Here is a 26,728-nt window from a genome sequence, read left to right as displayed (position 1 = left end):
TTTAGCCTTCTACAAAACATTTATAGATAAATTAGAACCGTAGTTAATAGAGGCCTTTAACTCCCTGGCACTAGGAAACAAGATGCCCTAGGATACTCTCAGGGCCCATAATCACTGTTCTCCCAAAAGAGGGTAAAGACCCCTCCTCGTGCTCAAGTTATTAAAACAACTTGATGACCAGATCAACCAGATGTGTTGTTGGATAGAGAAACTATCCAACAACACATACAGCTAGTAAAAGGCTGCAAGAGTAATCTGAATGCTCTTGCAGCCCTTAAAAGACCCTTTTCGCACAATTGACTTCAATGGTGTTCGAATTCGGCATTTGATCACCCAGAGAATTTATCACTATTCGGTCGAATAGCTGTCGAATCGAATGGTGAGATATTCGACCAACACTAATAATCACAATTCCTAAACCTGGAAAAGATGCCTCACACGTACAAAACTTTAGACCAATCTCCTTAATAAATAACAATATAAAGATTTATGCAAAAATTATCGCTCAGAGGCTTCTTAATATCACATCCTTACTTATCAATGCAGACCAAGTAGGGTTCATTAAAGGCAGACAAGCCCCAGATGGGACACGCCGTATGCTTAATTTGATGCAACACTCTGATTTTCATAAAATCCAATCGACCTTTATTACTCTAGACGCCGAAAAGGCGTTTGATCGCCTTCATTGGAAGTACCTTAAAGAAACACTTATAGCATTTGGTTTTGGAGGTCAAATTTTTTTGCCATTATGGCTTTATATACAATACCCACAGCACAATTTTTTTTATGTCTGGTATGCTTTCTCCAGCGTTTCCCGTCACTAATGGGACAAGGCAAGGGTATCCTTTGTCCCCACCAGTTTTGTTCTCTTTGGCAATGGAACCTCTAGCACAAAAAATAAGACTTAATGATAAAATTAAAAGGATAACAATCCAAGATGACATACAGGACTTTTGCGGATGACGTAATTCTTAAGCCGACTGACCCAATCCTATCTATTACTGCATTATTGTCTACTATAACAGAATTTAGTTACTATAAAATAAATCTTTTTAAATGTAATAAATTAAATCTAGGTATTCCACATAGGATGCAAAAACGCATACTGGAAACATTTCCTTTCACTCCAGTACAAAACACCCTTTCATATTTAGGAAATGCCCTATCATACCCTAGTGCTGATCTTTATAAGAATAATTTTTTCCCTCTAATTAAGAAAATTCAAGAAGAAACAAATAGACAAAGCTGAACTATCTTGGATGGGCAGAATAGCAGCCTTTAAAATAGTAATATGACCTAAAATACTTTTCTTATTTCAAACAATTTCCATTATCATTCCATCTAATTTTTGTAAAACTTTACAAAAAAATATTATGTTCATTTATATGGGACAGTAAACCCTGAACTTGCTATCCTAAATATAGGAATAGAAAAATTTACCTTAGCTCATAAAGTTACAATCACTCATATATTAATAGCAGCTAGATTACCCATTGTCAGTAAATGGAATCAAAATACACCCATTATAATATCAGATATGATAAAGAAAGTCAATCTACAGTATTATCACGAAAAAGCTTTTGGTGTTAGTAATTTTTCTTTTAAAAAGTTCAATACCCAATGGGCATCATCAACATTATTTCCAGTAGTTGGTTAATGCTAATTATAATTCTTTTGACCTATTTCTATTTACTTTATTTCATATAAATCTGCAAGTTTATATATGAAGACATGGACAGTGAACCCCTTTTATGTTTATACTGTGTTTCTTTTGTTAAACTGTGTTTTTTTTTACTTTTTCATCTTATCACATTATGTACAAATGTAAACATTTTTCTTTTTTATATGTTTATATTCTATTTATAAAACCCAATAAAAACTAATAAAAAAAGTAAATGTATTAAAAGGAAAAAAATGAAATATCACATTAACATAGGTATTCAGAACCTTTACGTAGTACTTCGGTTCAGGCACTTTTGGACATTCACAGAGTTGTCCCTAAGCCACTCCTGTGTTGTCTTCGATGTGTTCTTTGGATATTTGTCATGTTGGAAGGTCCCAAGCAACAGGTTTTGAAGATATCTCTGTACTTTGCTTCATTCAGCTTTCCCTCAACTATGGGCTATGACCAGTTTCCAAGTCCCCATTGCTAAAAAACACCCCCACAACATGGTGCTGCTACCACCATGCTTCACTGTTGAAATGATATTGGGCAGGTGGTGAGTGGTGAATGGTTTCCTACAAATATAAAGTTTAGAATTAAAGCCAAACAGTTCCATCTGGTTTTCACCAAACCAGAGAATCTTGTTCCTCACAGGGGACTTGAAGTAAAGCTCCAAGTGAGCTTTCATGTGTTTTGCACATGAAAAGGAAGAGATTCCACCTAGCCATTCTGCCATAAAACCAATATCTCCACATAGGATCCCTGGAGATCAGTCACAGTTACCATCTGGTTCTTGATCACCTCTCTTGTTAATGTTCTTCAGGTTTATTTGCTCAGTTTGGCTAGATGGCCAGTTCTTAGATGAGTCCTGGTTGTGTCAAACTATTTAAGAATTTTGAAGGCTGCTGTGCTCTAGGGAACCATCAGTGTAGCAGATTTTTTAGCCTTTTCTAAATCTGTGCTTTGCAACAATATTGTCTCTGAGCTCTGCATGCCCTTCCTTTGACTTCATGACTTAATTTAACAGAGATTTGCTCCAATCAAGATGCAGAAACATCATAGAAATGAAGGGGGTCTGAACATTTTCTGAAGCCATAGTTTATCCAGAAGAAGGCAAAACCCTAAATGAAACGTGGTTCAATTTACTCAAAAAGGGGTAAATACATTTCTTGCTGATCCTGATGGGCAATCAGATGTTCACTGCATGAATAGTCTTGTATTACAGTTATATTCATATCCACAGTTATATTATGTGCTTCTAAAAAATTATCCAGCTTTTGCTTAAAGCAGTTAATAAAACATGCTAAAGCTGCTTCCAGAGGGAACCTTATCCAAATTTTCACAGAATATGCAGGAATGAAAGTTCTCAATATAGACCATCGCATTGCATGCATTGTCTCTATTATTAGGACAACGATCTACCAAAACCCCCAGATCCTTTTCCATTTTTGACTCCCTGGATGATTTTCTCTGGGCCGTATGAAGCATGCATGTTGTTAGCCCCAAGTGCATAACTTTACATTTATCAAAAATAAATGTGATTTGCTACTTGCCTAATTAAAACAATGCATTCAGGTCTATGTACAGATTATGTACAGCTTGTATGAACTTTATTCAATTACATAGTTTGGTGGCATCTGCAAACCAAAAAATGGTACCATGCTGACTATCACAATATTATTTACCAGCAAAAACTCTTCTGTGTGTAAAGCTACGTACACACTTCCAATTATTATCGTTTGTAAACGAACGACGAACGATCCTGCACGATATCTGCGAACGATCGTATAGCACCGATCCTGTACATACAGATAACGAATGATAAGAGCATGTACAAGGAGTTTGGTGGTCTCAGGGGACAGGTAGGGGCGGATTTTGGAGATGTTGCGTAGGTGAAAGTGACAGGACAGGACCTGACATTTGATTGCAATGAAACCTTAAGGTTACCATATTATCTTTACCTTGACACTATCATCACAACACCTGGACTTGTTATCAACAGCTTTCTTTCCACCCACTTTTTCTACATAGAGTATAAGGACTCACCCTAGCAATGGGTAACCATGTGCCACACCTCTTTGATTTGACTGATTTTGATTTTTTTTTAATCCTTAATGGGGTCCCTGAGATGGGGAACACTGAGCTCTCTGCTTGAAATGACTTTCTCTGACTGACAGATTAATATATCTAAGAGGTACACAAATATGGGAAGTAAGGGTTATGTTAAAAAACAAAATAGTAATTTTTTTTGCACTTGCAAATATTTTGTGAATTCACAATATATTAAAAATATACCATCCAGTTACTTCATTGTATATATATATATATATATATATATAAATAAAAATGCATACTGGTACTGATTGGCCATATCTCAAGATAACATACATTCTGCGTTTTTGTATCATTCTTCAGTATTTTTTATTGTTTATTATGTTTATTGGTTTTGGTGTAAAAACAATGTGCAAAAAATAAACAAATGGACGGACCCATGCATACCAATGTACATGGTGCTTTAAGTGCAGCCAAATACAATAAAGAATTAAAGTCCTTGGCAACACAGAACACTATTATAAATAATGATAAAAGAAGAATAACAAATGACAGAGAAAACCAACTATAATAACATAACTGGGGTGTGTGTTACAGTTCCTCCAGCCCTTCCTTATTAGATGGTGGGACCAATATCTAGGGATTACCACTTTATCCACAGTCAGGAAATACCTTTATGCTACAAATGTAGGAGGAGAAAGGTAGCAGACAAGGTTTTTCTCCCCTACAGATGATCAACTTGATAGAAGCCACCAGCTGTAAGCAAGATGTGTTTACAGAACATGTAACAGAGGTCTTAAAACCCATCTTACTAGATTGTAAGCTCTTCGGGGCAGGGTCCTCTCCTCCTGTATCACTGTCTGTATTAGTCTGTCATTTGCAACCCCTATTTATTGTACAGCGCTGACACACACACACACACAATACAGCCTGTATCGATCAAATGTTCGTTCATCGCGCATGCTCAGAACATGCACGATCACTGAACGACCGTACACACGACAGATGGTCAACGATCGTCGTCCAATCTGATCCGCCGGTCCGTTTGTTCATTTCCAATGACTATCCTCGTTCGTCGGCGTCGTTGGTTACTTTTTTTACAAACGATTTTTGGACAATCGGTCGTTCGTTCGTCGTTCATTTCCAACGATAAAAATTGGACGTGTGTACGCAGCTTAACTCTCTAATATCTTTCCAACAACAGAATTTAAACTTACCAGTTTGTATTTAGTGGATAATGATTTAGCTCCCTTTTTAGAGATGGGTATCACATTGGTCTTACTCCAGTCCATTGTTACTATGCCAGTGATTAAAGAGTCTCTAAAATATCGAAACAGTGGCTTTGAAATAAAAGAGCTCAGCTCTTTTTGAAGACACATGGGTGAAATTCATCAGGTCCTGGTGGTTTAATAACCGTAATTTTATCTGTTGCTTTATCATATCAGTTTTGAGCCACTGTAGTTTGTTTAAGGCTGTGACAATGCCATTTCTTTTTTGCACTTGTGTTCCATCTTTTTTTCTTTGTGTACACAGAGCTGAAAAAAAGTGTTTAGAAAATCTTTTTTTTTTTTTTATCACCAATCATCATCTTATAAAGGGGCCTACATGCTCAGACCTTACCTTTTAAATTTAATTATATTTAATAAAATTGGGAGTATGCCTTTGTATCTTTTGCAATCTGTCTTTCGTTTTGAATTTTACACATTTGATTTCTCTTTTAAATTTTTTAGTTTTCTTAATAATTTTCAAATGATTAATGTGATCCTTAATTTTTATATTTTTAGAACGTCCTTTTCTTATTCTTTATGTCTTTTTAATATTAGCTATGAGACAAAAAATTTGTACTTTTTGCCTCCTAAACTTACTGGCCATAGGAATATAATTTGCAATGTGTTTGTGTAAAGTGGATTCAAAATGTTTCCATTTCTGTTCCTTAGGAACAATATTCCCTGCAAGTCCAAACTATGCAGAGAGCTGCCTTCAACAATGGAAAATCAAATATACATCATACATATGAAATCATATTATAGTCACTTGTACCCATATTTTCTTTTATATGTACATTGTTATGAGCTATGCATGGTTTGAAAATACTAGGTCTATTAGAATATCATTTCTAGCTGGGGCTTCTATAAACTGTATCAAAGTTGTCTTGTCATAAATGTATAAATTGCCTCCCTTTTGCTGTACCGGCAGTGTCATTACCCCAGTAATTTGTCAGGGTAGCTAAAATCACCCATCACTACCAGTACTATACTACTAGTGTAATGACTACGAAGTTTGTAAAGAGCTGCATAACATCTCGGCGTTATATAAATGCTGGTTAATAATAATAATTACTACCACCATCCCAGCCTGTGTATAGCCCTTTTTATTTGTGCAAGTAGTGGATTATCTCTCCTTTAGCACCAGGGGGGCCTATAGCAGACACCAATAATTAACTGTGTATTATGCATTCCCATATGCAACCAATAATGTCTCATTATCGCACACGCCATCAACAATTTTTTCTTTCACATTTCAAACACCACCATCTTTCTTTTTTATTTTGTCTAGTATAGCCAGAAAACTCATTCACAGCTGTTAAAACATATGTACCTGGAACATTATGTCAGCTGAATTGGTGCCCCCTTAGTTTTTCTTTTTTAGGGGCATTTTGCTCAATACAAAGTATTTCTTTATTTTTCATTATGTTCTGATATACCTGAATCAAGGTATTGGTCCCAAATTATTTAAACAATCAAGTCAACAGGAACAAAAAGCCACATCCCATAAACCAAGGATTATTTTAGAAGAACAAGAACAGAGAGGTTCAGAAAAGCGGGACATTCATGGGTATAAAATCATATAGGAACATTTAATTTCAATCATTTTAAAACAATGTGCTAAAAAACAAATCCGCAATAATATAGATATGGTTAATAGATATCAATATTATCAGTAACTTTTGAATAAACCACCCCTCTCACACGTTTCCTGCTCCCTCAGGAATGATTGGCAAAGATCATATATCCATTTATAACAATAAAGGTAGAATAACAAAGTTGAACCTGTAGTTTTAAGATGACATATGACAGATGTAGCGATGCTGGGGGGCAGGGACAGCAGGACACCACTGGGCTAAATAACAAAAGGGCCAATTTTAAATGCTTTGAGGGTCAGAAACCTATCAAGCAGAAGTGTATCAAGGATTAAAGATAATTTAGAAGCCCATCCAGATAAAAATAAATCCAATCAACCAAAATAAATAGCCCAGATAGGTAAATAATGAGGAAGCCCAAACAGGATTAGAACTGTGTCCCGAGGCTCTATCCTTTATTCTTGTTCTGATATAGTTGTAATTTTAGACTAGTTTAAAAAAAAAGCCACAGGTAAAGACTACAGCAGGTGTATCAAGATAGTGATTTATGTCTGCATATGTCCCCTTTTCCTTAAATTTCTGTTCCCAAACCCATTTGTTTAACAATGAGATACTACATTTTAACAATTATTAGTAAATGTATGATTTTGAAAATATTATAAAAGCAAGATTTGTACTGTTGTGCTCTAAAAGTAAATGAAAATACTGTCTTCCAGTTTTGCCTGCACAACCCACCACTTAGAATCACTACTTTTGAGAGTTTTATCATTTTAGTTCAATCCAAGCTTCCTGGATTAAGTTAGAGATGTCTTTAACAGCTATTTAACAATTATGTCAGGATTTGTGAAAAAACATGTATATTCTGATAGTTCACCAAAATTCAGAATATAATTAAGTACATTTACCTCAGTCTCCAGTGCTTTCAACCTTCGATCATGTTCCTTGATCTCACTAAGCTGTTTCAATGCAATGTCAACCCTGCAGGGGTAAAAACAGATGAATGAATAGGGTTAGGTGTACAATGACAGATGAGCATTTTTTTTTCTTTCAGTTAGACAGGCACCTAAACTACCTAAGGCTGCATATTCATGTATGACTTTTGTTGCTAGAAATCATCTGCATGCGCAGGGCTATCTGGCAATCCCAGCTTCCCTTGCGTGAGATGGGGCTGAATGATTGGGTGGGTCATCCCGGCCAATCAAGATGCCTGAAAATCAGAATACAGAGGGTAAGAAAAGAAAAGATGGTGGTGCCTGCCACCAGGTAAGTCTTTAGGAATTTAGTTCCTCTCAAGAAATGTATCCCTACCATTTCCCTAGGAATTAAAAGGGTAAGTAGCAGCCAGGTGTTTTGCTAATCAATTTTTTTTTTGTAAACGTTTATTGAAAGTTTTATCATTTTTTTACAGAGGAAAAGAAAAATAAAAAACATAAAAACATAAACAACAGTACAAATGATATCTAATGTACACCATTCAGGTCTAAATATTACAAATAAATTAAAATGAATTTATACAAACATAAAGTACTGTAGCAATAACAAGAGTGGAGATCTATTCATCAGAGGAGAGTAGCCATAAATAAGCAAAATTACCAGTAGTAAATATAAGTTTGATTGCAAAGAGCCAATTGAGGAACATTTCAAATTCCACACCCTCTTTTCAACATCTCCCATCCAATTCACCTCTCTGAACATCAAAGGTCTTAACTCCCCTACGAAACGATCCATTCTCCTAAAAAAGCTGAACCATTCTCCTAAATAAGTGTGAAGTGCCATATAGAGATGAGCGAGAAGGCCTCTGACAGTCTCGCAAAAATTTCCTTGAACTTCTGATGGGTCCGAGAAATTTCAGCGAACCGATTTCGCGAATTCCATTAATCTCAAAGGGCCGACTTTAAACATTATTAGCAAAGCCCCTATATATGTTAAAACCACCAAATTTGGTAGGTATGTGTAGAAGAACAGTGGCAACAAGGGACAAATACAAAAGTCCAAAAGACCTTGTGGTTTTCCAGATAATGGCAGGAAAAGTGACAGCAGGCAAATAGGATTTTTGCGTGATGAACCACGTCCAGAAGGCAGCATAAACATTAGGACATTGAGAAAGGGTGAACTCAACTGACTAGCAACAGTTTCAGTGTTTGGCCTCTGGTCAGCTATCACCAGGGAGAGCTGGGTGTAGTGTATTGTCAATGCCACCCAGAAGTGTGTAATACAATTTTGGTGAATGGAGCACAGACAGGCGGCAGCAGGAGGAGGCGGTGGGCCCTGAGATGGAGCAGAAACCGCATTGGTAACTGGCATTTGGAGCTGGGTGTAGTGCATTGACAATGCCACCCACTTAGAAATGTGTAGTACAATTTTAGTGAATAGAGTACTGACAGGCGGCAGCAGCACCAGCAGGAGTAGAAGGCGATGAGCCCTTAGAAGGAGTGGGGACCGCATTGGTAACTGGCATCTAGAGCTGGGTGTAGTGCATCATCAATGCCACCTAGAAGTGTACAATTTTAGTGAATAGAGCACGAACAGGCGAGAGGAGAAGCAAGAGGCGGTGGGCCCAGAGAAGGAGCGAGGCCAGCATTGGTAACTGGCATGTAGAGCTAGGTGTTGTGCATCATCAATGCCACCCTGAAGTGTACAGTTTTGGTAAATGGAGTACTGACAGGCGGCAGCAACAGCAGAAGGAGGAGCCGGTGGACCCTGAGAAGGAGCGGGGACCGCATTGGTAGCTGGCATCTAGAGCTGGGTGTAGTGCATCATCAATGCCACCCAGAACTGTAGAGTTTTAGTGAATGAAGTACTGACAGGCGGCAGCAGCAGGAGGAGGAGGCGGTGGGCTCTGAGATGGAGCATGGACCGCATTGGTAACTGGCATCTAGAGCTGAGTGTACTGCATCATCAATGCAACCCAGAAGTGTACAATTTTAGTGAATGGAGTACTGATAGGCGGCAGCAGAAATAACAGGAGGCGGAGGCGGTGGGCCCGGAGACAGAGTGGGGAATGCATTGGTAACTGGCATCTAGAGCTGAGTGTAGTGCATCTTCAATGCCACCCAGAAGTGTACAATTTTAGTGAATGGAGTACTGACAGGCAGCAGCACCCCTGCCACCCCTGGACGTTGCAATTACTAGCAGAAAAATTCAACCGAGGCAGGCTCAGCTGACAGGGTGTTGGTGATAGTCAGCATCTTGGTTGGCCAGTGAGTACCTGTGTCAGGCAATCAGAGACATCTGCAGTGGGGATATGGTAGTTGTTAGTAACCCACCTTTCGTTCATTTTCAAAAAGGTGAGGCAACTGACATTTTTCGGTGACAGATGTGATCGGTTGTCCGTGACCACTCCGCCAATGGCACTGAAGGTTCTTTCAGACAGAACACTGGATGCCGGGCACAAAAGAAGCCTGATGACACACGGTGTCAACTGCGGGCAGATTTCAAGCCTGTGGCGTCACTACTGTCAGGACAGGCATCCTCCTCATAACTGCTGTCGTGAACACCACTACCACCAGCCAGAAAAGAGCCAATGTAATCATTCACCATGGGCTTCTTCCATTCTCGATGGTTATGCCTCGGCACTTTACTTGTTTAAGGTGGCTGCATCAGGTTTCGCAAGGCATCCAGAAAATCCCCCCTGACTTGGCCCAGACTTTTTGATGTGTGTGGCCTGCTGCCACTACTGCTGCTGCTACAGGAGGATACGGTGGAGGCATTGTCCGCCTGAGCTCCCTGTGTGGAATGTGGTGCGCAGAACTCCTCACACAGCCGGTCGCATAGTATTCTGCTCAGGCGGGTCACCTTTTCTTTCTTCTGCGCTGGGTTGGGTAGAAACTGTGACATTTTGTCTTTGTAGCGGTGATCCAGAAGGGGGGGCCAGTCAGTAATCATCCCGGTTTTTGATGCTGCAAATGTGAGGATCCCTCTGTAGGCATCGCAACATGTGGACACACATATAAAAAAGGGGTTCCCTGGGCTCATCCTCCACCTGTCCCTCTGTAGGCGCCAAAACATCTTCCTCTTCATCACCCACCTCCTCTCCTCTTCAAGCTGCAGCAGTTCCTGTTGTTCCATCGCCCGCACAATGCCTGGGGCGTGACAGCACAAATGCGGGTTGGACGGGTCCTGTCCAGCAGCTCCATCATGGTCTCCCTCATCATCATCATAATCTCCTCCTTTCGAAAATCCTGATGCTGGCCAGTGTCGCTTCTTGCTCCTCCTGATGCTGGCTGTACGCTATGGAGTAAAATGTCATCCTAATCCTCCTCCCCCATTTCTTCCCCTCCTCTCCCATCGCCACTTTCCATCAGCCCACACAGGGTATTATCAAGCAGAAAGATGATGGGTATGACATCTTTCCAGCCTGACCGCTCACGACCCACAACGCTTGTGGCCTGCTCAAAAGGGGCCAGTACCTTGCACAGCGTCTCCATCTGCAGCCACTGGTCACTGGTAAAATAGTTCAGTTGGGTTGCTGTACCAAGGGCCCCTACTGCCTCCATGCACCACGCTGACCAAGTAATGGCCGATGGCTAGCTTTTGCTCACACAGACGCTTGAGCATGTGCAGGGTGGAGTTCCATCTAGTCACAGCGTCACAAATGAGTCTATGCGGTGGCAGCCTCTGTTGGCCTCTTGCTAAGCGCCGCGGCGGCAGTAGGGGATCGGCGTACATGGCTGCAGGTGGGCCTGTCCCAGTAGGTCCTGCACCACCAGGTTCAGTACGTGCACAAAGCAGGGCACATGTGTTATGCAGCCCATGCACAGTGCGGCCACAAGGTTGGCCCCAGTGTCGAAGAAGAGTTCTCTGGCGGTGTGACTTTTCTCCCCCAAGGACACCAGTTTAAGCACAACCTGGCAATGCGTGTGCTTGAGGGAGCGTGCCCGCTTAACCACAGTGCCCTCCGCTGCTGGCCTTTCAGGAGTCTCGAAAAGAGGGGTACCAGGTACTGCAATGCCACTTGCAGACTACCGCCCACTGAGCTATGGAAGGCCACCCAGTGAGCGGTGAAGGACAGGTAGCGTCCCACTCAGTGTCTGGTTGTCCAGATGTCCATTGTGACGTGGATTTGGCACAGGCCAAGGAAGGGAGCATAATCCACAATGCTGTACGGAAGGGAGAAGAGTCCACAATGCTGTACAGCAGTAGCTGAAAAGCCAATAGTTTGGCCAGACATGAACTTAGTTCGATCACTCTTTTGTTGGTTGGACCCATAGCCTGATGCTTGTGCAGAACTCTGGTAGAGTGGGCTGAAGGGACTGGTAGCAAGGGGAGCTGAAGGGGTCACTTAAGTACCCATCTTGCTGCGACAATCGTCGTCTGATGCCACGAAATCTGCAGGCAGAAGCTGATACTCCATGGCAGCTAGAAGTCTGGCTGGCACCAACCTCCTTAGACGTAGTAGCAATGACAGTTGGAGGTAGAGAAGGAGTCAATGTAGGTGGAAGAAGAGAGGATGACGTGGTTGCATCTCCTTCAAGAGTATGCAAGTACTGCTCCCACTTTGGTTTGTGGTTCTTGCGCATGTGGGAAAACAGGGATGTTTTACCCAAATGTGATCCGGCCTGTCCTCTGCGGATGTGCCTGTGGCACAGGATGCAGATTGCTACACACCCATCATCGTCTTTCAGTGTGAAAAAGGACCACACTGGGGAGGTGCGTGCAACCACTCTGCTGCTCTCTTTGCCTGCCTCTACGTCTGCTGGGTGCCCTGTGTCTGCTCCAGCTCCACCTCCCCCATGGTCACATCCTCTCTGACTGTTCCCCTGCTTGTGCCCACTCCTCTGTGTCCTCTTTGAGACTCACATGAGGCAGATTGGCGGCCCCTACCATCCCCAGTATTTTGCTGCTGCTGCCTTTCCTCTACATCTGTTTTGGAACTGCTGCTAGAGCCTACATGCACTGGTGGTTCCCAGGTGACATCAGGGTCATCATCCTCATTTTTATCTAAGCTAACATCTGATTCAGAACCCAGAATTCAGAAGCCACTGATTCAGAACCCTCGCCCAGCAAGTGCTGACCACACTCTCCAATAGTCTCAAAGTCTGCCTCCTGCTCTGAAATTTGTACTGTCAGATCCTCAGGATGTTCGTCAAACAACAAGGGAGAGTCAATCGGGAGGTACAGGCAAATTAGCCACGCTAACGCCCCTCACGGCTGTGCTGGTTGCTGAGGTACAGGCAAATTAGCCACGCTAACGCCCGTCACGGCTGTGCTGGTTGCTGCTGCTGCAGAAGAACCTTGAAGCCCCTGAGACCCAGTCAACAATATTTTCCACATGACATAGCTGTATGATTATTAGGGTACTGATGTTCTGCACACATTTCAGACCTGTTTGACAACTTGTGCTGCTGTCTCCAACAGTTTGCTGCTGCTGTCCTACAATGGCAGACTCCCTGGAAGTATGCCCCTTGCGAGATGCGTTAGGTCAGCCAACGCCATGCCTTTCCCTGCGTCTACTGCTCATATTTTACTTATTTCGGCAAAAATTCACCTGTACCAAACGGTTTCTTTGGTAAATAGGAACAGGTATCAAACACTGAAATCTCTGTGTTGTTTTAATAGTAGCACAGAAATTTTTCTGTACTAGTCTTCTTTGGTAAATAGCAAAAGGTATGAAACGCTAAAATATCTGTATTTTTTATATAGTAGGTTAGAAATTTTTTTCAACCAAATGGTCTTCTTTAGTAAATAGCAAGAGTGGAATTTTTTTTACCAAACGGTCTACTTTGGTAAATAGCAAGAGGTATCAAACACTGAAATAGCTGAATTTTTTTTTTTTAGGACAGAAATTTTATTGTAGCAAACTGGCTTTTTTGGTAAATAGCAAGAGGTATCACACACTGAAGTATCTGTATTTTTCTTAGAGTAGGACAGAATTTTTTTCTGTAGCAAACTGGCTTCTTTGGTACATAGGAACAGGTAACATCAAAAACTGCTATATCTGTATATATACAGATATACAGAAGGCTCCTAACCTGTCCCTGTCGGCTCTCCTTCATACAGAACACAAGATGGAGTGACTAACCCTTCCCTCCTACCCTGTATATATGCCTGTGCTCAGATCTCTCCTGATTGGGCTGCTGGGCCTTTCTGTGCATCCTGGGAGCAAATGATTCGCTCTCAGCCGTGATTTGTGCTGGAAATAGTGGGCGTTACCGCCCCCTGCTTTTTCCCTCATTCATTTGTCCAGAACATGACCGCATGGCGAATCACAAGGCTGTTCTTGCTTAACCACCTGGGCGTTACACTGAGGTCTCGATTTCTGTACCAAAAGTGTTACAGGTTTTCATTAAATTTTTTTTTTTAAATTGTAGACCTGTAACTTACAGAAATATGTCCGAATAGGGGTCTAGTAGATATAATGAATATAAAAAATGTTTGAAACACACAATCATGTAAAAAAAAAAAATTACTTTTAATAAAATTAAAGGAAAAACACAAAATTCAGCTTAAACAAGAACACATAAATAAATGAAAAATACTGAAAATGCGATAATTCGGTATACTGTATAGTAATATATTTTTCTAAAACACCTCCCTAGTGTCCGTCACATACCTATAGACAAAACCATATAAATATATTTTCTATTATTTTGTATTGGATTGGATACAGGACTTTGTATTCAATCCAATACAAAATGAGAACAAAATTCAAACTCTCATTATGTATTGGATTGAATACAAATTCCTGTATCCAATCCAATACAAAAATACATACTTTGTATTTATTTTTAATTGAAACTCATTCATTCATTTTGTATTGGATTGAATACAAACTCCTGTATTCAATCCAATACAAAATGAATGAATGAGTTTCAATTTGAATTTCCCGCACATGTGCCGACGTCATCGCGCACGCACGCACGCACAAGAAGATCACCCGGCGCTGGAACGAGAACGACGCTGGATGATCAGCGGGACCAGGTAAGAAGCCGGCCGGCCAGCGGAACACAAGATGCCGGCCGGCTTCTTACCTGGTCCCGCTGGTATACGAGAAGGCACCCGACGCTGGAGAGGGAGACCGACGGACGACGATCGGCGAAGGACGACACTGGAACACGAACCCGACGCTGGATGAGCACAGGGGGACCGAGATTTTCCCTACATTAAAATCCCCACTTACCTGGGTAAGTGGGGATTTTAATGTACGGAAAATCTCGGGCTTAACGAAAAGAGCAACTTTTTTTAGCCCGTACGAAGGTAGGGCTTAACAGTTGGGAGGTTAAATGTTCGGTAAGCGAGAAAGGCCCAATTCGTCGCAAGATCGAACTTACAAATTTTGCTTGCTCATGCCTAGTGCCATATTGCTTTCCTACTGGAAACATTTCAGATATGACAAGATACAAAATTTATGGAAAAGAAACTTCCACTTGGCCTACCAAAGCACCTCACCAGACCGCAAATCTAAAGGTGTTACTATCCTGATAGCTCAATCATTACCATGGCAACGTCTTGCAATATGTTCTGACCTGGAGGGTGGATTTCTGATGGTAAAAGGGACCATACACGTACAAGTTTTCACTCTGTTCACAACATATCTACAAAAAGCTAGTAAGGTCTTTTTCCTGAGCTGCTTCTTGGACATGGTGAATGATTTTTTTTAAGAGAGTACTTTAATTTTAATCTGGCAATTGATCTTACAAATGATGTCTCTAGGGGGGGGGGCTCACATTTGCCATTTTCTTTACTCAGAAAGGTGAAGACACTCTTTAATACCCACCAATTGGTAGATATATGGCAGATCATGAACCCTACAACAAAAGACTACACTTACTACTCTGCAGTATGTAAGACTTACTGCAGAATACACTTCTTTCTGGTAAAACACCATTCTATCCTGTGAATCTCCTCATCCACCATAGGGGTGACTACATTTTCTGATCATGCACCTATATCACTAACAGTAAACCCTACACACTCCTCTCCCAAGTCCTATTCCTGGAAGCTACAAAAGAAGCTCCTTTCTAGAAAAGCCCTGATCCTGTAGCTACTACAAAAGCCTGAAATCTCTAAGCCTCTAAACTGAGCTTTGCTCCTTCTTTGCAATGCAAAAAAAATTGGTTACTAACCGAATGACCCCTTAGGAATCTCATAAATGTTTTATGAGAGGTCTATATATCCAACAAGGCCATAAGCTTAATAAAGACCACTAGAAGCAGCAAAAAACTCTCCTCAAAGAACTTCACAGATTAGAAACTATTCACAAGCATAAGCAAACAGTAGACATAGAAAAAAGACTTCTAAATGTGAGTGAACAAATCAGAATAATGAGTCAATTTAAAGTGAAGAAACAATTAGTCAAGTGTAAGGGTTATTATTATGAACATGCAAACAAATGTGGCAAGGCCCTAGCAAAAACTAGGTGGGAAAATGCTCCCACACATACATACCTAGCATAATATCCCCCACAGAAAAACAGGTACACAATTCTGCAGCAATAGCAGAATCATTTTACTCCTTTTTCTCCTCACTATACAACCACAACACAAGAAATGACCACTCCACTCCCAGCTCCAAAACCGCCTTGATAGAGGACTATCTTAAATTATCAGAACTGCCAACTATCCCAAAGGAACACATAGACCAACTCCAGAGACCCATTACAACAGAAGAACTCTAAACAGCATTATCGAAAGCAGCATCTGGGAAAGCACTAGGCCCAGATGGGCTGACTCTTATATTTTATTGAAGCTTATAATGCTATCACAAAAGCACATAAATTCCCAGCTGATTCACTTTGAGCACATGAAACAGTTCTGCTATAACAAGGACCCCAACTCATGCTCAAGTTATCGCCTAATATCATTGTTAAATTGGGACATAAAACTATTTGCAAGTATTCTTGCACACAGATTAACACCTATCCACAATCCCATATACACCCAGATTAAAGTGTTTTTTTTTTTTTAACCTTTTCGGAAAACCCAGGATAACACAATTCACACCCTTAACCCCCCTAGCATTCTAATTCTGTCTAATTTTTGATGCAAAAAGTGATCCTAATTTTTTTTGCATAGAAATGATTTGTTTATATTGTGGGCCTGTAATTCTTAGGGTGAACTCCCTGGTATATTAATTATATTAATTATATTTATTTAATATACTATATTCATAAATTATATTATAATACATAATTTTAATTATTAATTACAAAAAATAATGAAATAATAGACCACATGTTTGTACTTTATCAAAAAAAAAATATTTTATCAAAACTTTCTCACTGAAATTTTCCAAACAAGGGTGCAATATTAATGATAAATAATATTATAAATTAAATGCAGGTTTTAGAAAAATTTTTTTTTACATTTTTAGTAGACATCCCGGGTGTGGCAGATTTTGAAGCAGGGTGCTCCACAAGTCCAACATCGCAGTCAGGACAGTAGAACCTGGTTTCTTTGTGTTTCTTCCTTCCTCTGTCATCATTCTTTGAGCAGCAAACCACACACATCCTTGTAGGTGCTGCCTTTTTCTGGGTTGGTGGGATGTATTCAACAAAGTAACGACTGGTCAGGCATTCTGGGTTGACAACGGTGGAAGCACAACGTCCAGGTCTATTCATAGCCACTGATGGTGTTTGGTGGTTCTTGACTATGGATTTGGAAACTTGCAAAATGAAGTCTGAATTATTCACAGGCCTCAGACTATTTTTGTACAGAATGTAGGCCTTCCATAGGCACTGCTCAACTAGATGCCTGAAAATCTTTTTGTAGTACTTCCTTTGCCGTTTCCTCATCACTGGGTAGAATGTCATAGCTTGGTCAGCTCTGTCGACACCTTCCATTGTGTTGTTGTAGTCAATCACCACCTGCTTCATCACTTCTTTCCGACAATTTGTGTGTACCAGAACAGTGGAGGCATCATGGACAGTACTCATCAGGCACACATCTTTCTTGTCACGCTATCTCAGGGCCCCCTTTGACGCAATGTACTGCACCCAGCTGAGCCTCCCCTTGTAAGTTATTATACTTTCGTCAATGCCGACATCTCTTTCTGGCACAAAGGTTTGCTGGAAATTTTGTAGAATCATCTGAGACACTTCCCAAATTTTCTTCAGTTTTGGTGCAGGACGGGTAGTTTCATCAAATTCTTCATTGTTTGCGAAGTGCAGGTACTTCATTATGAGGGAAAAGCGTTATTCTGGTATGACTGTGGAAAAGAATGGAGTGGCAATCATTTTATTCTTGGACCAGTACCACTTCTGCACAGGTTTGCCCACAACAACAGACAAATGTCATCCTTGGTCACAGGTTCCCACTTTCTGCTTCTTGCAAACCTCAGGTGTGGACCACCTTGTTGTTGTCCAGCGTACCTGCATAAAACAAAATAAAGGTATTTTAGGATTTGTTCTTTTATAGTGTGGTAAACACTACACTATTGCAATATGTTGCAATAATGTTACCAAACACAGAGCAGCATACATGTTGTCATAAAACATTTTTTAAAAAGTTAGCAAACACAGAGCAGCACACGTTGGCAAAAAAAAAAAAAAATTAAAAAATTTGCAAACAGCAGCACACATGTTGGCATAAAAAAAAAAAAATTAGCAATAAATTTCAAAAGTTAGCAAACACAGAATAGCACACGTTTGCAAAAAAAAAAAAAAAAAAAANAAAAAAAAAAAAAAAAAAAATAGCAAAAAAGTTAAAAAGTTACCAAACACAGAGGCGGCTTACCTGTTTGTCTCCGCAACAATTTTTTCGATAACTTCATTGGTCAAAAACAATTTATGCCAGGGGGTCGTCACATTCGGCCTCATTTTTCATCCCAGGTGCGCCAATGAATGGAAATCTTGGCGGTGCTGCCTTGTGCGCATCAAGGTCAATGGAGCACCATGTGCGCACAGCACTGACCTCAGGTTCAGAATCGTCGCTCAATTCACTTTCGCTGTCCGATGACAAATTTCCTGGAGAATCACTATCACTTGATTCCACAAGGGACTCCAAATAGCTATCGCTGCTTTCAAATTCCTCCAAAACAGCGCTTGCGCCAGCGAGATGCCTTTTGGATGCCATGGCAATCAGTCAGGAACAATCAAGGTTAAAGACAAAGTGATGAATTGATACAGTCAGGAAGTGAATTATAAGTCATCAACAGTCAGGAAGTCATCAAGTCAAAGGTCAGATCAAGGTCAGGGCTAATAGTGAGCAAAATGTAAATCAGGGCACTGGGTAATGATGGGTAATGATGCTTGCTGCACTAAAATATGTATGTACTTTTATTATATGTTTTGTAGTGCTTTTTGCTGTAAAAAAAATTAAAAGCAAATTACATATCATCACCAGGAGGATGCGAGCGTCACATCTTCCGGGTGATGCGATCAGCAATAGTAAATTTCTGGGGTGATGCCAGCGGGAAATCCATGCATCGCATCTAGCTGATAATAGGCGCAGCAGCGTGGCTGGGACCCTGGGGGCATTTAAAAGCAAATTACTCGGTAATCTGCTTTTAAATTTCCTGCCCGCCCACGCCCCCCGACGGACAGACGACACGGCATCATAGCGGGATCGTCCGATTGCCGCTGGAGCGCGGGGCACAAGTCTTTGACTCGGGAGTACTGCTTTTTGCAAGTGTTTTTCACCCCGAGTCACACTCGGGATTACTGCTGGGGGGGGGTTAATCCAACTGACTACATACATACGCAAAATCCTGCAATGCTGCTTGCGGATGATGCTAAAAAGGCCTTTGACAGGGTCGATTGTTTTTTTCCTAAAACTACTTTCACAAATTTACTACTATCGTACATTGGTGCACCCTATAATTTCCTCGATTGAGTTTTGCTTTATATACACCATTCCCATTGCGAATGTAAGAGTAAATGGCCTGTTATCTAAACCATTCCCAGTTACTAATGGTACCAGACAGGGGTGCCCACTTCCCCCCCTAACTTTTATTCTAATTTTAGAACCCCTTCTGCGACGCATCAGAGCTAATCCCAATATACACGGGATAACGGTCAAAAAGTAGTGGCTTATGCAGATGATCTCCTGTAAAAGGTTGTATAGAGTAATTAGTGGGTCCGATATATAGAAAAGGAGATCAAAACATATGAAACAATATCCCAATTACAAAATAAACCTACAGAAATCAGAGACGATGTCCATCTCTGTCACGGTTCTGCAGGGCAGGTTGGTGGACCCTCTGTGTCACCAGCTCAGTTGGTAGAGATGTGCACAGGGCGCAGAATCTAAGCAGCTGCCCGGTCCTTCCCAGAGCCTCTAGAGGTGAGGATGTTGTGCTGCGGGCAACTGCCAGGTTGCGGCCCCATTCACGCCTAGGCAGGTGACTGCTGACAGGCAGAAACAGGACATGGTACCAGAGCAAGGAGCAGAGAGTAGTCAGGCAGCCAGAGGTCAGGGCAAGCAGTGATCAGGAGTTGTCAGGGTCAAGCGGAGGTCGGTACACAAAGAATCAGGAGCAAGAGAATACGCAAACAGGAACCTGGATACAGAGCCAAAGGAACTCCTTGCTCAGGCAACTTCCTGTTGCCCTTCACTTCCTTTTAAGGGCAGGGCCTTTGATGAGTGGAGCCATGTGACCTGCTGCATTCTATCCTACCACCAGAGGGGGTCCAGCAGACTAGAGGTTGATGGTGTTCACATCTCCACCAGCAGGGGGAGCGCGTCTGCAAAACACTCTAGTCCTCTGAGGTAGTGGAGAAGCTGACTTGGAGTCACATGACCTGGACTAGGAAGTGAGCTGCAGAGATGATGCCTTAGCAGAGCTGGTGCTGGCAGCAGAGGAGTGTAAAGTGGGTGACACTGAATAAGGCACAGATCCCCTGGACCTGCAGGGATCTGTGACAATCTTTCTACCTTCCTTCATAAGGCATAATTTAGATCCCCTTTAAATGGACATGATATGCTTTTTCCTATTTAGGTACACACATTCCAAAACGCAAAACTCTTGCGCAGAGCAGAACTGAATTACATACATTTTTATAGTAAGTATTTAAGTAAAATTATTTGGAAAAATTTACAAGGATGGAAGCAACTGACCTTTTCCTGGTGTGGCAGATGTAATGTACTCAAGATGAATATTATCCCCAATTCCAAACTTTGCCAATAGTCATTTCTAAGTACATTGTACAAAAATTTAGACAGGAATTTATAAGGTTCATCTGGCACTTGAACTCACCCAGTATAAATAGGTGTATTATAGTGTTGCCTAAATCATTCCCTGATCCCATTATGTATCATATCGCCACACATCTAGCCAGACTAATGGATTGGTGCGAGCACAAATATATAAAACAGTGGGTTGCCTTGGAAGACTCCATCTCATCCATACCATCACAGGGCATAACATGGTCACCGAACTTTGGGCTCTCGCATATTCTCCACCACCCACTCATAGGTAAACTCTTCAAGCGCTCAACTTCTCCTTCTCCACTCTCTCCAATATTAAAAAAATAGGCAAAACAGGACATTTTTTAGAGCACACCATTTTTCTTCTTTATTGGAGTACCTGTTGCTGACTTGCAAGCTGAACATTCATTACCCCCCCCCCTAGGTTTTTGGCAGTCTCCTTACCCTTCTTATCACAATTTCAACACACCCCGTCACAACTAGAAATCATCTGTCAGTCCTCAATATCAAGTGCATAACATGTACTACTGGCAGAAATACAACCTGAAAATCCGCTATTTATCGCTAAGTAGTTAAGTGGAATTCTCCCCAGAATTGACTGAAACAATCCTACAATCGCAAAGCTTTAATCAGCATTAGATACCAAGAATCAAACTATAAAATCCTCCACAGACAGATGCAGACTGCTGGTGATGTCATCAAGAACCAGGCTTCACACATTTTGGAGATGTTCAGCACCCTCCCCATTCTGGTCAAAAGTATCAGAAATTATATGTCATTTAACGGGCATTGACATCGATGATAGTTCGGCATAAATGTGACCACCATGTCCAGGAAGTGACATAAATCTCTACTGAGTCACCTACTTACTGTAGAAAAAGCCAGTGTAACAGCTTTTTGGAAACAATCCACCATACACCATTGGATGGATTGGCTGAATGATAAAATGGAAATGGAAGACCTGATAGCCACACACAACAGCTCAGAGAAATTGAATCAAACCTGGTTTTACTCTTTGCAATAAAATACTCAATACACTCAAACATATATGCTCTGTAAATGAGAGATGCCTCTCCTACAGCACCTGCTGATCACAATGGACATTCATGATTTGTCTAAAGATGTAAAGGAAGTAATGAGCAATTGCCAATACTGCCACTCCCCCCCCTCCTCCCCCCTCTCTGTTCTTCCCTAATATTTCCCCTGCACTCCCAGTTACCTCCCCTTAGTAAGTATCTGAGGATAAGAAGGAAAAAAAAAACGAAAAAAACACTAAACAAAAACTCAACATACAAACAGAAAAGAACCACCAAAAGGAAAAAGGGGTTGGTTTCTACAGTTGTATAGTGTTTTCCGGGCACCCACCATGGGTGCAAATATCAGTTAGGCCAATTAGACCAGATCGCCTGGGGCTTATTCAAAGAATCATTTATTCTGGCCATCAGCAACTCCATTAGCCCAATGTCTTGTATGTACTTATAGAAGAAGAAGGATACTTATATCTGAGAAGGGTTATAAGGACATTTTTCAGTTTGAAGTCTGTTCTACAAAAAGACTGAACAAGTATTGCTTGTCTTAACCGTCTTTTTTTATTTTTCTTCTTTTGTTTTCACCTCCGTCCTTAAAAATTCCCCTTTTGTAAAGGACTAGGTCATTCGTGCTTGGTGGTCCTAGTCACCAAGGAGGACATCTGTCTTTTTTCTTGTTGCCTGTAACTTGATGATTGTGCTGGGATCCTTTTTGTCTTCCCACAATCTTATTTCTTTTTTTTGGGTTATTTCCAGGTTTAGTGTGATTTTACTCTCTTATGGATCACACATACCCTGTGGCATTTTTCATTTATTTTCTGGTCTCTTTGACCTTATGGTACCTGGTTTGTACACACTGATATTTTGTTAATTTAAATTGTATGTGTACTTTTTGTTTTTTTATGCCTTTTTTTTATACCTATATCCCTTCATGCACCCCCCCTCCACCTTTGACTAGCTGCCTGGTGGTGCTGTTTATGCTCTTGCTCCTCGGTGGAGCATCTCCATATTTCTTGCTTGTCTAGCCCAGGCCCTTTTGCTTTTCTCCTCCACTCTCCTGTATCACCTTACTTTTTTCATCATCTCCTTTCACCTAACTTTTTTTAAACAATCTTTATTTATACATTTTTGATAAAAAGCAAAAGTGGTATCAATGGTCTGATTTCCAAGCTAAAAGATAGGTAGGAGTGTAGGTATGAGTATTCAGGGGCAAGGCCTGTAATAACCTATATACAACAAAGAGTGTGTCAGATTCCCCCCTTAACCTACACACAGTTGTTTAAAGGCTGTCAAAGGTCTGCAGTAGGCATTGGCCGGAAAGTTGCCATTCAAAACCTCTAGTGCTCTCTGATTGGCTGAGGAAGGCTTTCCTCAGCCAATCAGGGAGCACTAGAGGTTTTGAATGGGAAGACTTGTCTCCATTTAACCTCTAGTGCCTGGGATCGCAAACAGGATTCCCAGACCGCAAGAATGATTGCAGCCCTGAGAATCCACTGCGACCCCGGGGCACTAGTGGTTAATTAACCTCTAGTGCTTGGGGATCGCAGTGAAACTGCAGAAGAACTCTCAATGGAGTTTCTCCATTGAGGGTTCATCTGCAGTTCAATTCCCTGAACTGCAGATTAAATCTCAATAGAGAAATTAATTAACCTCTAGTGCCAGGGATCTTCTCAATGAATGCGGCCACGGCGGTACTTATCAGCCCGATGACCATAGGAACTGAACTGTAGATGAAATCTCAATAGTGAAACTCCATTGAGAGTTCATCTGCAGTTCCACTGTGATCCCCGGCACAAGAGGTTAATTAACCTCCAGTGCCGGGAAACTTCTCAATGAATGCGGCAATGGCATTCATTGAGAAGATCCCGGCAATGGAGGTTTATTTTAAAAAGCCTAGAGGAAAGGGTCCTGAAAAAGGAATTCCAGACTTTTACTGTTAGGGATTGAAAAATGTAGAGAAAGAGGTAGTATGTTCATTTTCACAATATTTTTAGGCCCCATCCAAGAGAAGACAGTTTTATCCCATCTGCGTAAGATGGCATGTAATGTGGAAAGAAGAGAAAGGTAGTTTTTGGGACAAAGCCTTGTCTTGTGCCATTACATGTGTGTAATGTGTAGGGGGGGCAACTGAAAGTCATTTACCCATACATTTGCAGCGTGGCAAGAAAGATGGCCCAAATCCATGACAGCATGTGGAGGCTCAGATCTATGTGTACCAAGGTTTGGTCCATGAATTTCCAGTCAACATGGTAGAAAGCCTTCCCCACATTGATAGACAATAACATAAGAGCGATTTTTGGGGGATTTAGTGTGGTAAATCCAGTTCAGCACCCTTGTCTTGTTGTCCCTGGTCTCCCTGCCGGGCATGAACCTTGCCCGGTTCTTTGCATGACTAAGCATTCTGGATGCCAGACTCTTGGTGAACAATAATATCAGGTCTTGATTAAGAGAAGAAATGGTGTGATAGCATGCACATGATGAGGGGTCTTTGCCCTCTTTAGGGATGGCCATCATTGAAGCCCATAGGTAGTCCAGGGAGAACTGACTCTCCTCAGGTATAGTATTGTAGGTATTCACAAAATGGGAATATAGTTTGTACTGGAATGTTTTATAATATGAAAACAGTAGACCACCTGGGCCTTAGGTCTTACCTGTGGGGGTGTCCTGTATGGCTAAGCGGAGCTCCTCCACTGTGATAGGTGTCTCAAATAGCTCTCTCTCTCTGTCGCAGAACATTTGCGATTTAGATAGGTAGGCCCTAATAGCCGCTGCCCCTTCATCCGTGAGAGCAGAATGAGAGGGGGGGTTAGATGTTGTACATATTTTCTTAGAACTTGCACAAAGATTCAGCTATATCCTTAGTATGGAAGGATAGTCTGCTGTCCGTGAGAAACGATATGAAAAAGTGAGTTTTTTGTGTCCGGAGTGCATTAGCCAGCATACGGCTACTCAGACCATGGACAGTTTCTCACAAAGTGTGGAGCTCTCTGCCTTTCATGGCATCTAAAGTAGTCTTGCGAGACAGTTCTAGATTAGTGATCTGCTGTAAGATGTCCTATATTTCTTGTTCACCTGATCTTTTCAGTCCCACCCCATGTTTAATAAATATGCCAAAACAACAGCCTTAAATGCCTCCTATACCAGTGGGGGATCACTGTTGGGTGTGTCCTTGATCCAAAAATAGTGGGTTAGTTCAGGAGACATTCGCCACCACTGCATCATCCTGGAGGAGGGACTAATTCAGGCTTCAGTTTCAAGATTTAGGTGCTGTAGAAGATAATTAGAAGGTAGATAGCGGCGAAGGTAACCAGGCAGCCCTCCACAAGACCATTGACAAACACAAATCTGCCCTCAGGACAGCACACCTGTTCCCTGAATTGTCAAGTGACTGAAAATGCCACCAAAACACTGACAACCTTGGACTTGTGGTTGTGTCTCTTGAAAAACCAGTGTGTCTCCTGAAAAAAGGCCACCCGTGCCTATTGCTAATATAAATCTGCCAGTAGCGCATGGATCGCTTTTCAGAAGTGTTTAGCCCCTTGACCTTATAGGAAACTATCTTTAGGATACCCATTGTAGTTGGTCAAGACCCTCGAGGGGGGTGGAGAAATAAGGTGGTCAGTGAGAAGGGGGGGGGGGGGTCAAACAAGAACTTGAAAGCTAGGGAGGGTATACAGAGTTAACGGTCCCAGGACAGCAAGCCTCAGAAGTATGAGAGGCTATAGGGTGCAATACAAAAACACAAAACAATACAAAACAGTGTAAGCTCAGGTCGTCTGCACAAGTTCCCTTAGGAAGGGTGGCTCTGGTAGTTGGAGCAGGGCTCCCACCACCTGGGCCAGGCAAACAATGATATATGCTAGTAATATATTAGGTGTATCAAGCTAATGATGGCTGTACAGTGGGGAGTGCAATTACCTAACAAACGTTTTCACGCTAAGCCTTAAAGGTTGGAAACATCAAACAGAAGTAATATTATGAAGCATTAGAAAAGGTTACTGGGCATAAGCATGTAGGAAATAGTAACTTACAAGACACCCGTATCATGTCACTTCCGGATTTGTGGCTCAAGCTGGACCGCAAGCCTGAATCACCATACCACCCACCACAAACTTCTGGTCCACGTACCGGACGTTAAGAACTAGGTACGTACGACGTACCATGTGGAATGGGAGGTGCTTTTCCTTCATGGGTGTCCAGAATACCGTGCCAGTGGATTGCTGGCAGCGGGTAATACTAAACACTCGTTTTTTTACCGAGTGTTTGCTGGTAGATACAGTATGTGTAACCATCATATCTGGTTTCCTAATGACCATCTCCTCAAATTATGGTGCAGTACATGGATCACCAACTCTTATTCTATTCTATACTTTTATAATAATCACAATTTCCCTATATTTCTCGACTCCAATTACCTACCTAGTAAATACCAATTAAAACACGATCTCATTAGCACTACTCATTTCATGTTTCACATTACTAGCATCAGTATTCATGTCACTGTTATTGTGTAACAGTATATTAGCCAATATACTGTTCTAATAATATATCATTTTTATTCTTGTATGAATATATCTTCTTTTACAACTAGTCACAGATATGTCTAGATCAATGTGAGGCATTTTGATATCAACCAGTGATACTGGTATACGATTGTCCATATCCTCCTTTCTATGTCATCTATTATCACTGCAAAATAGGTGTATAATCGCTTCTGGTATTGTGCTCTTTGATAAATGTTCATCAATATATGCTCCTATTATCATTTTATTATGACCTCAATGATTCTGTTGTCTGATGTATAGTTGAATTGACATAATCTGTTATGTCTTGATATTGCTATGCTTAAGCTGCGTACACACGTCCAATTTTTATTGTTGGAAATGAACGACGAACGACCGATTGGCCAAAAATCGTTTGTAAAAAAAGTAACCAACGACGCCGACGAACGAGGATAGTCATTGTAAATGAACGACCGGATTGGACGACGATTGCTGACCATCTATCGTGTGTACGGCCGTTCAGTGATCGTGCATGTTCT

General features: G+C 41.3%; 1 protein-coding gene across 2 annotated transcripts in view; it reads right to left on the bottom strand.

The window, feature by feature from the left end:
• The window catches only part of TRPM4 (transient receptor potential cation channel subfamily M member 4), a 260,833-nt gene that overhangs the window by 15,163 nt on the left and 218,942 nt on the right, over nucleotides 1-26,728 (bottom strand). For both annotated transcript variants that reach the window (XM_072425747.1, XM_072425748.1), the window contains exon 23: nucleotides 7,481-7,553. In XM_072425747.1, the coding sequence (XP_072281848.1) occupies nucleotides 7,481-7,553 (73 nt within the window). The remainder of the gene's footprint in view (nucleotides 1-7,480; nucleotides 7,554-26,728) is intronic.

Source organism: Pyxicephalus adspersus, chromosome 11 (genome assembly GCF_032062135.1).
Source record: "Pyxicephalus adspersus chromosome 11, UCB_Pads_2.0, whole genome shotgun sequence".
In the NCBI taxonomy this organism is placed as follows: Eukaryota; Metazoa; Chordata; class Amphibia; order Anura; family Pyxicephalidae; genus Pyxicephalus; species Pyxicephalus adspersus.
The sequence above is the reverse complement of the archived record's forward strand: the minus strand, read 5'-3'. Positions and strand labels throughout refer to the sequence as shown.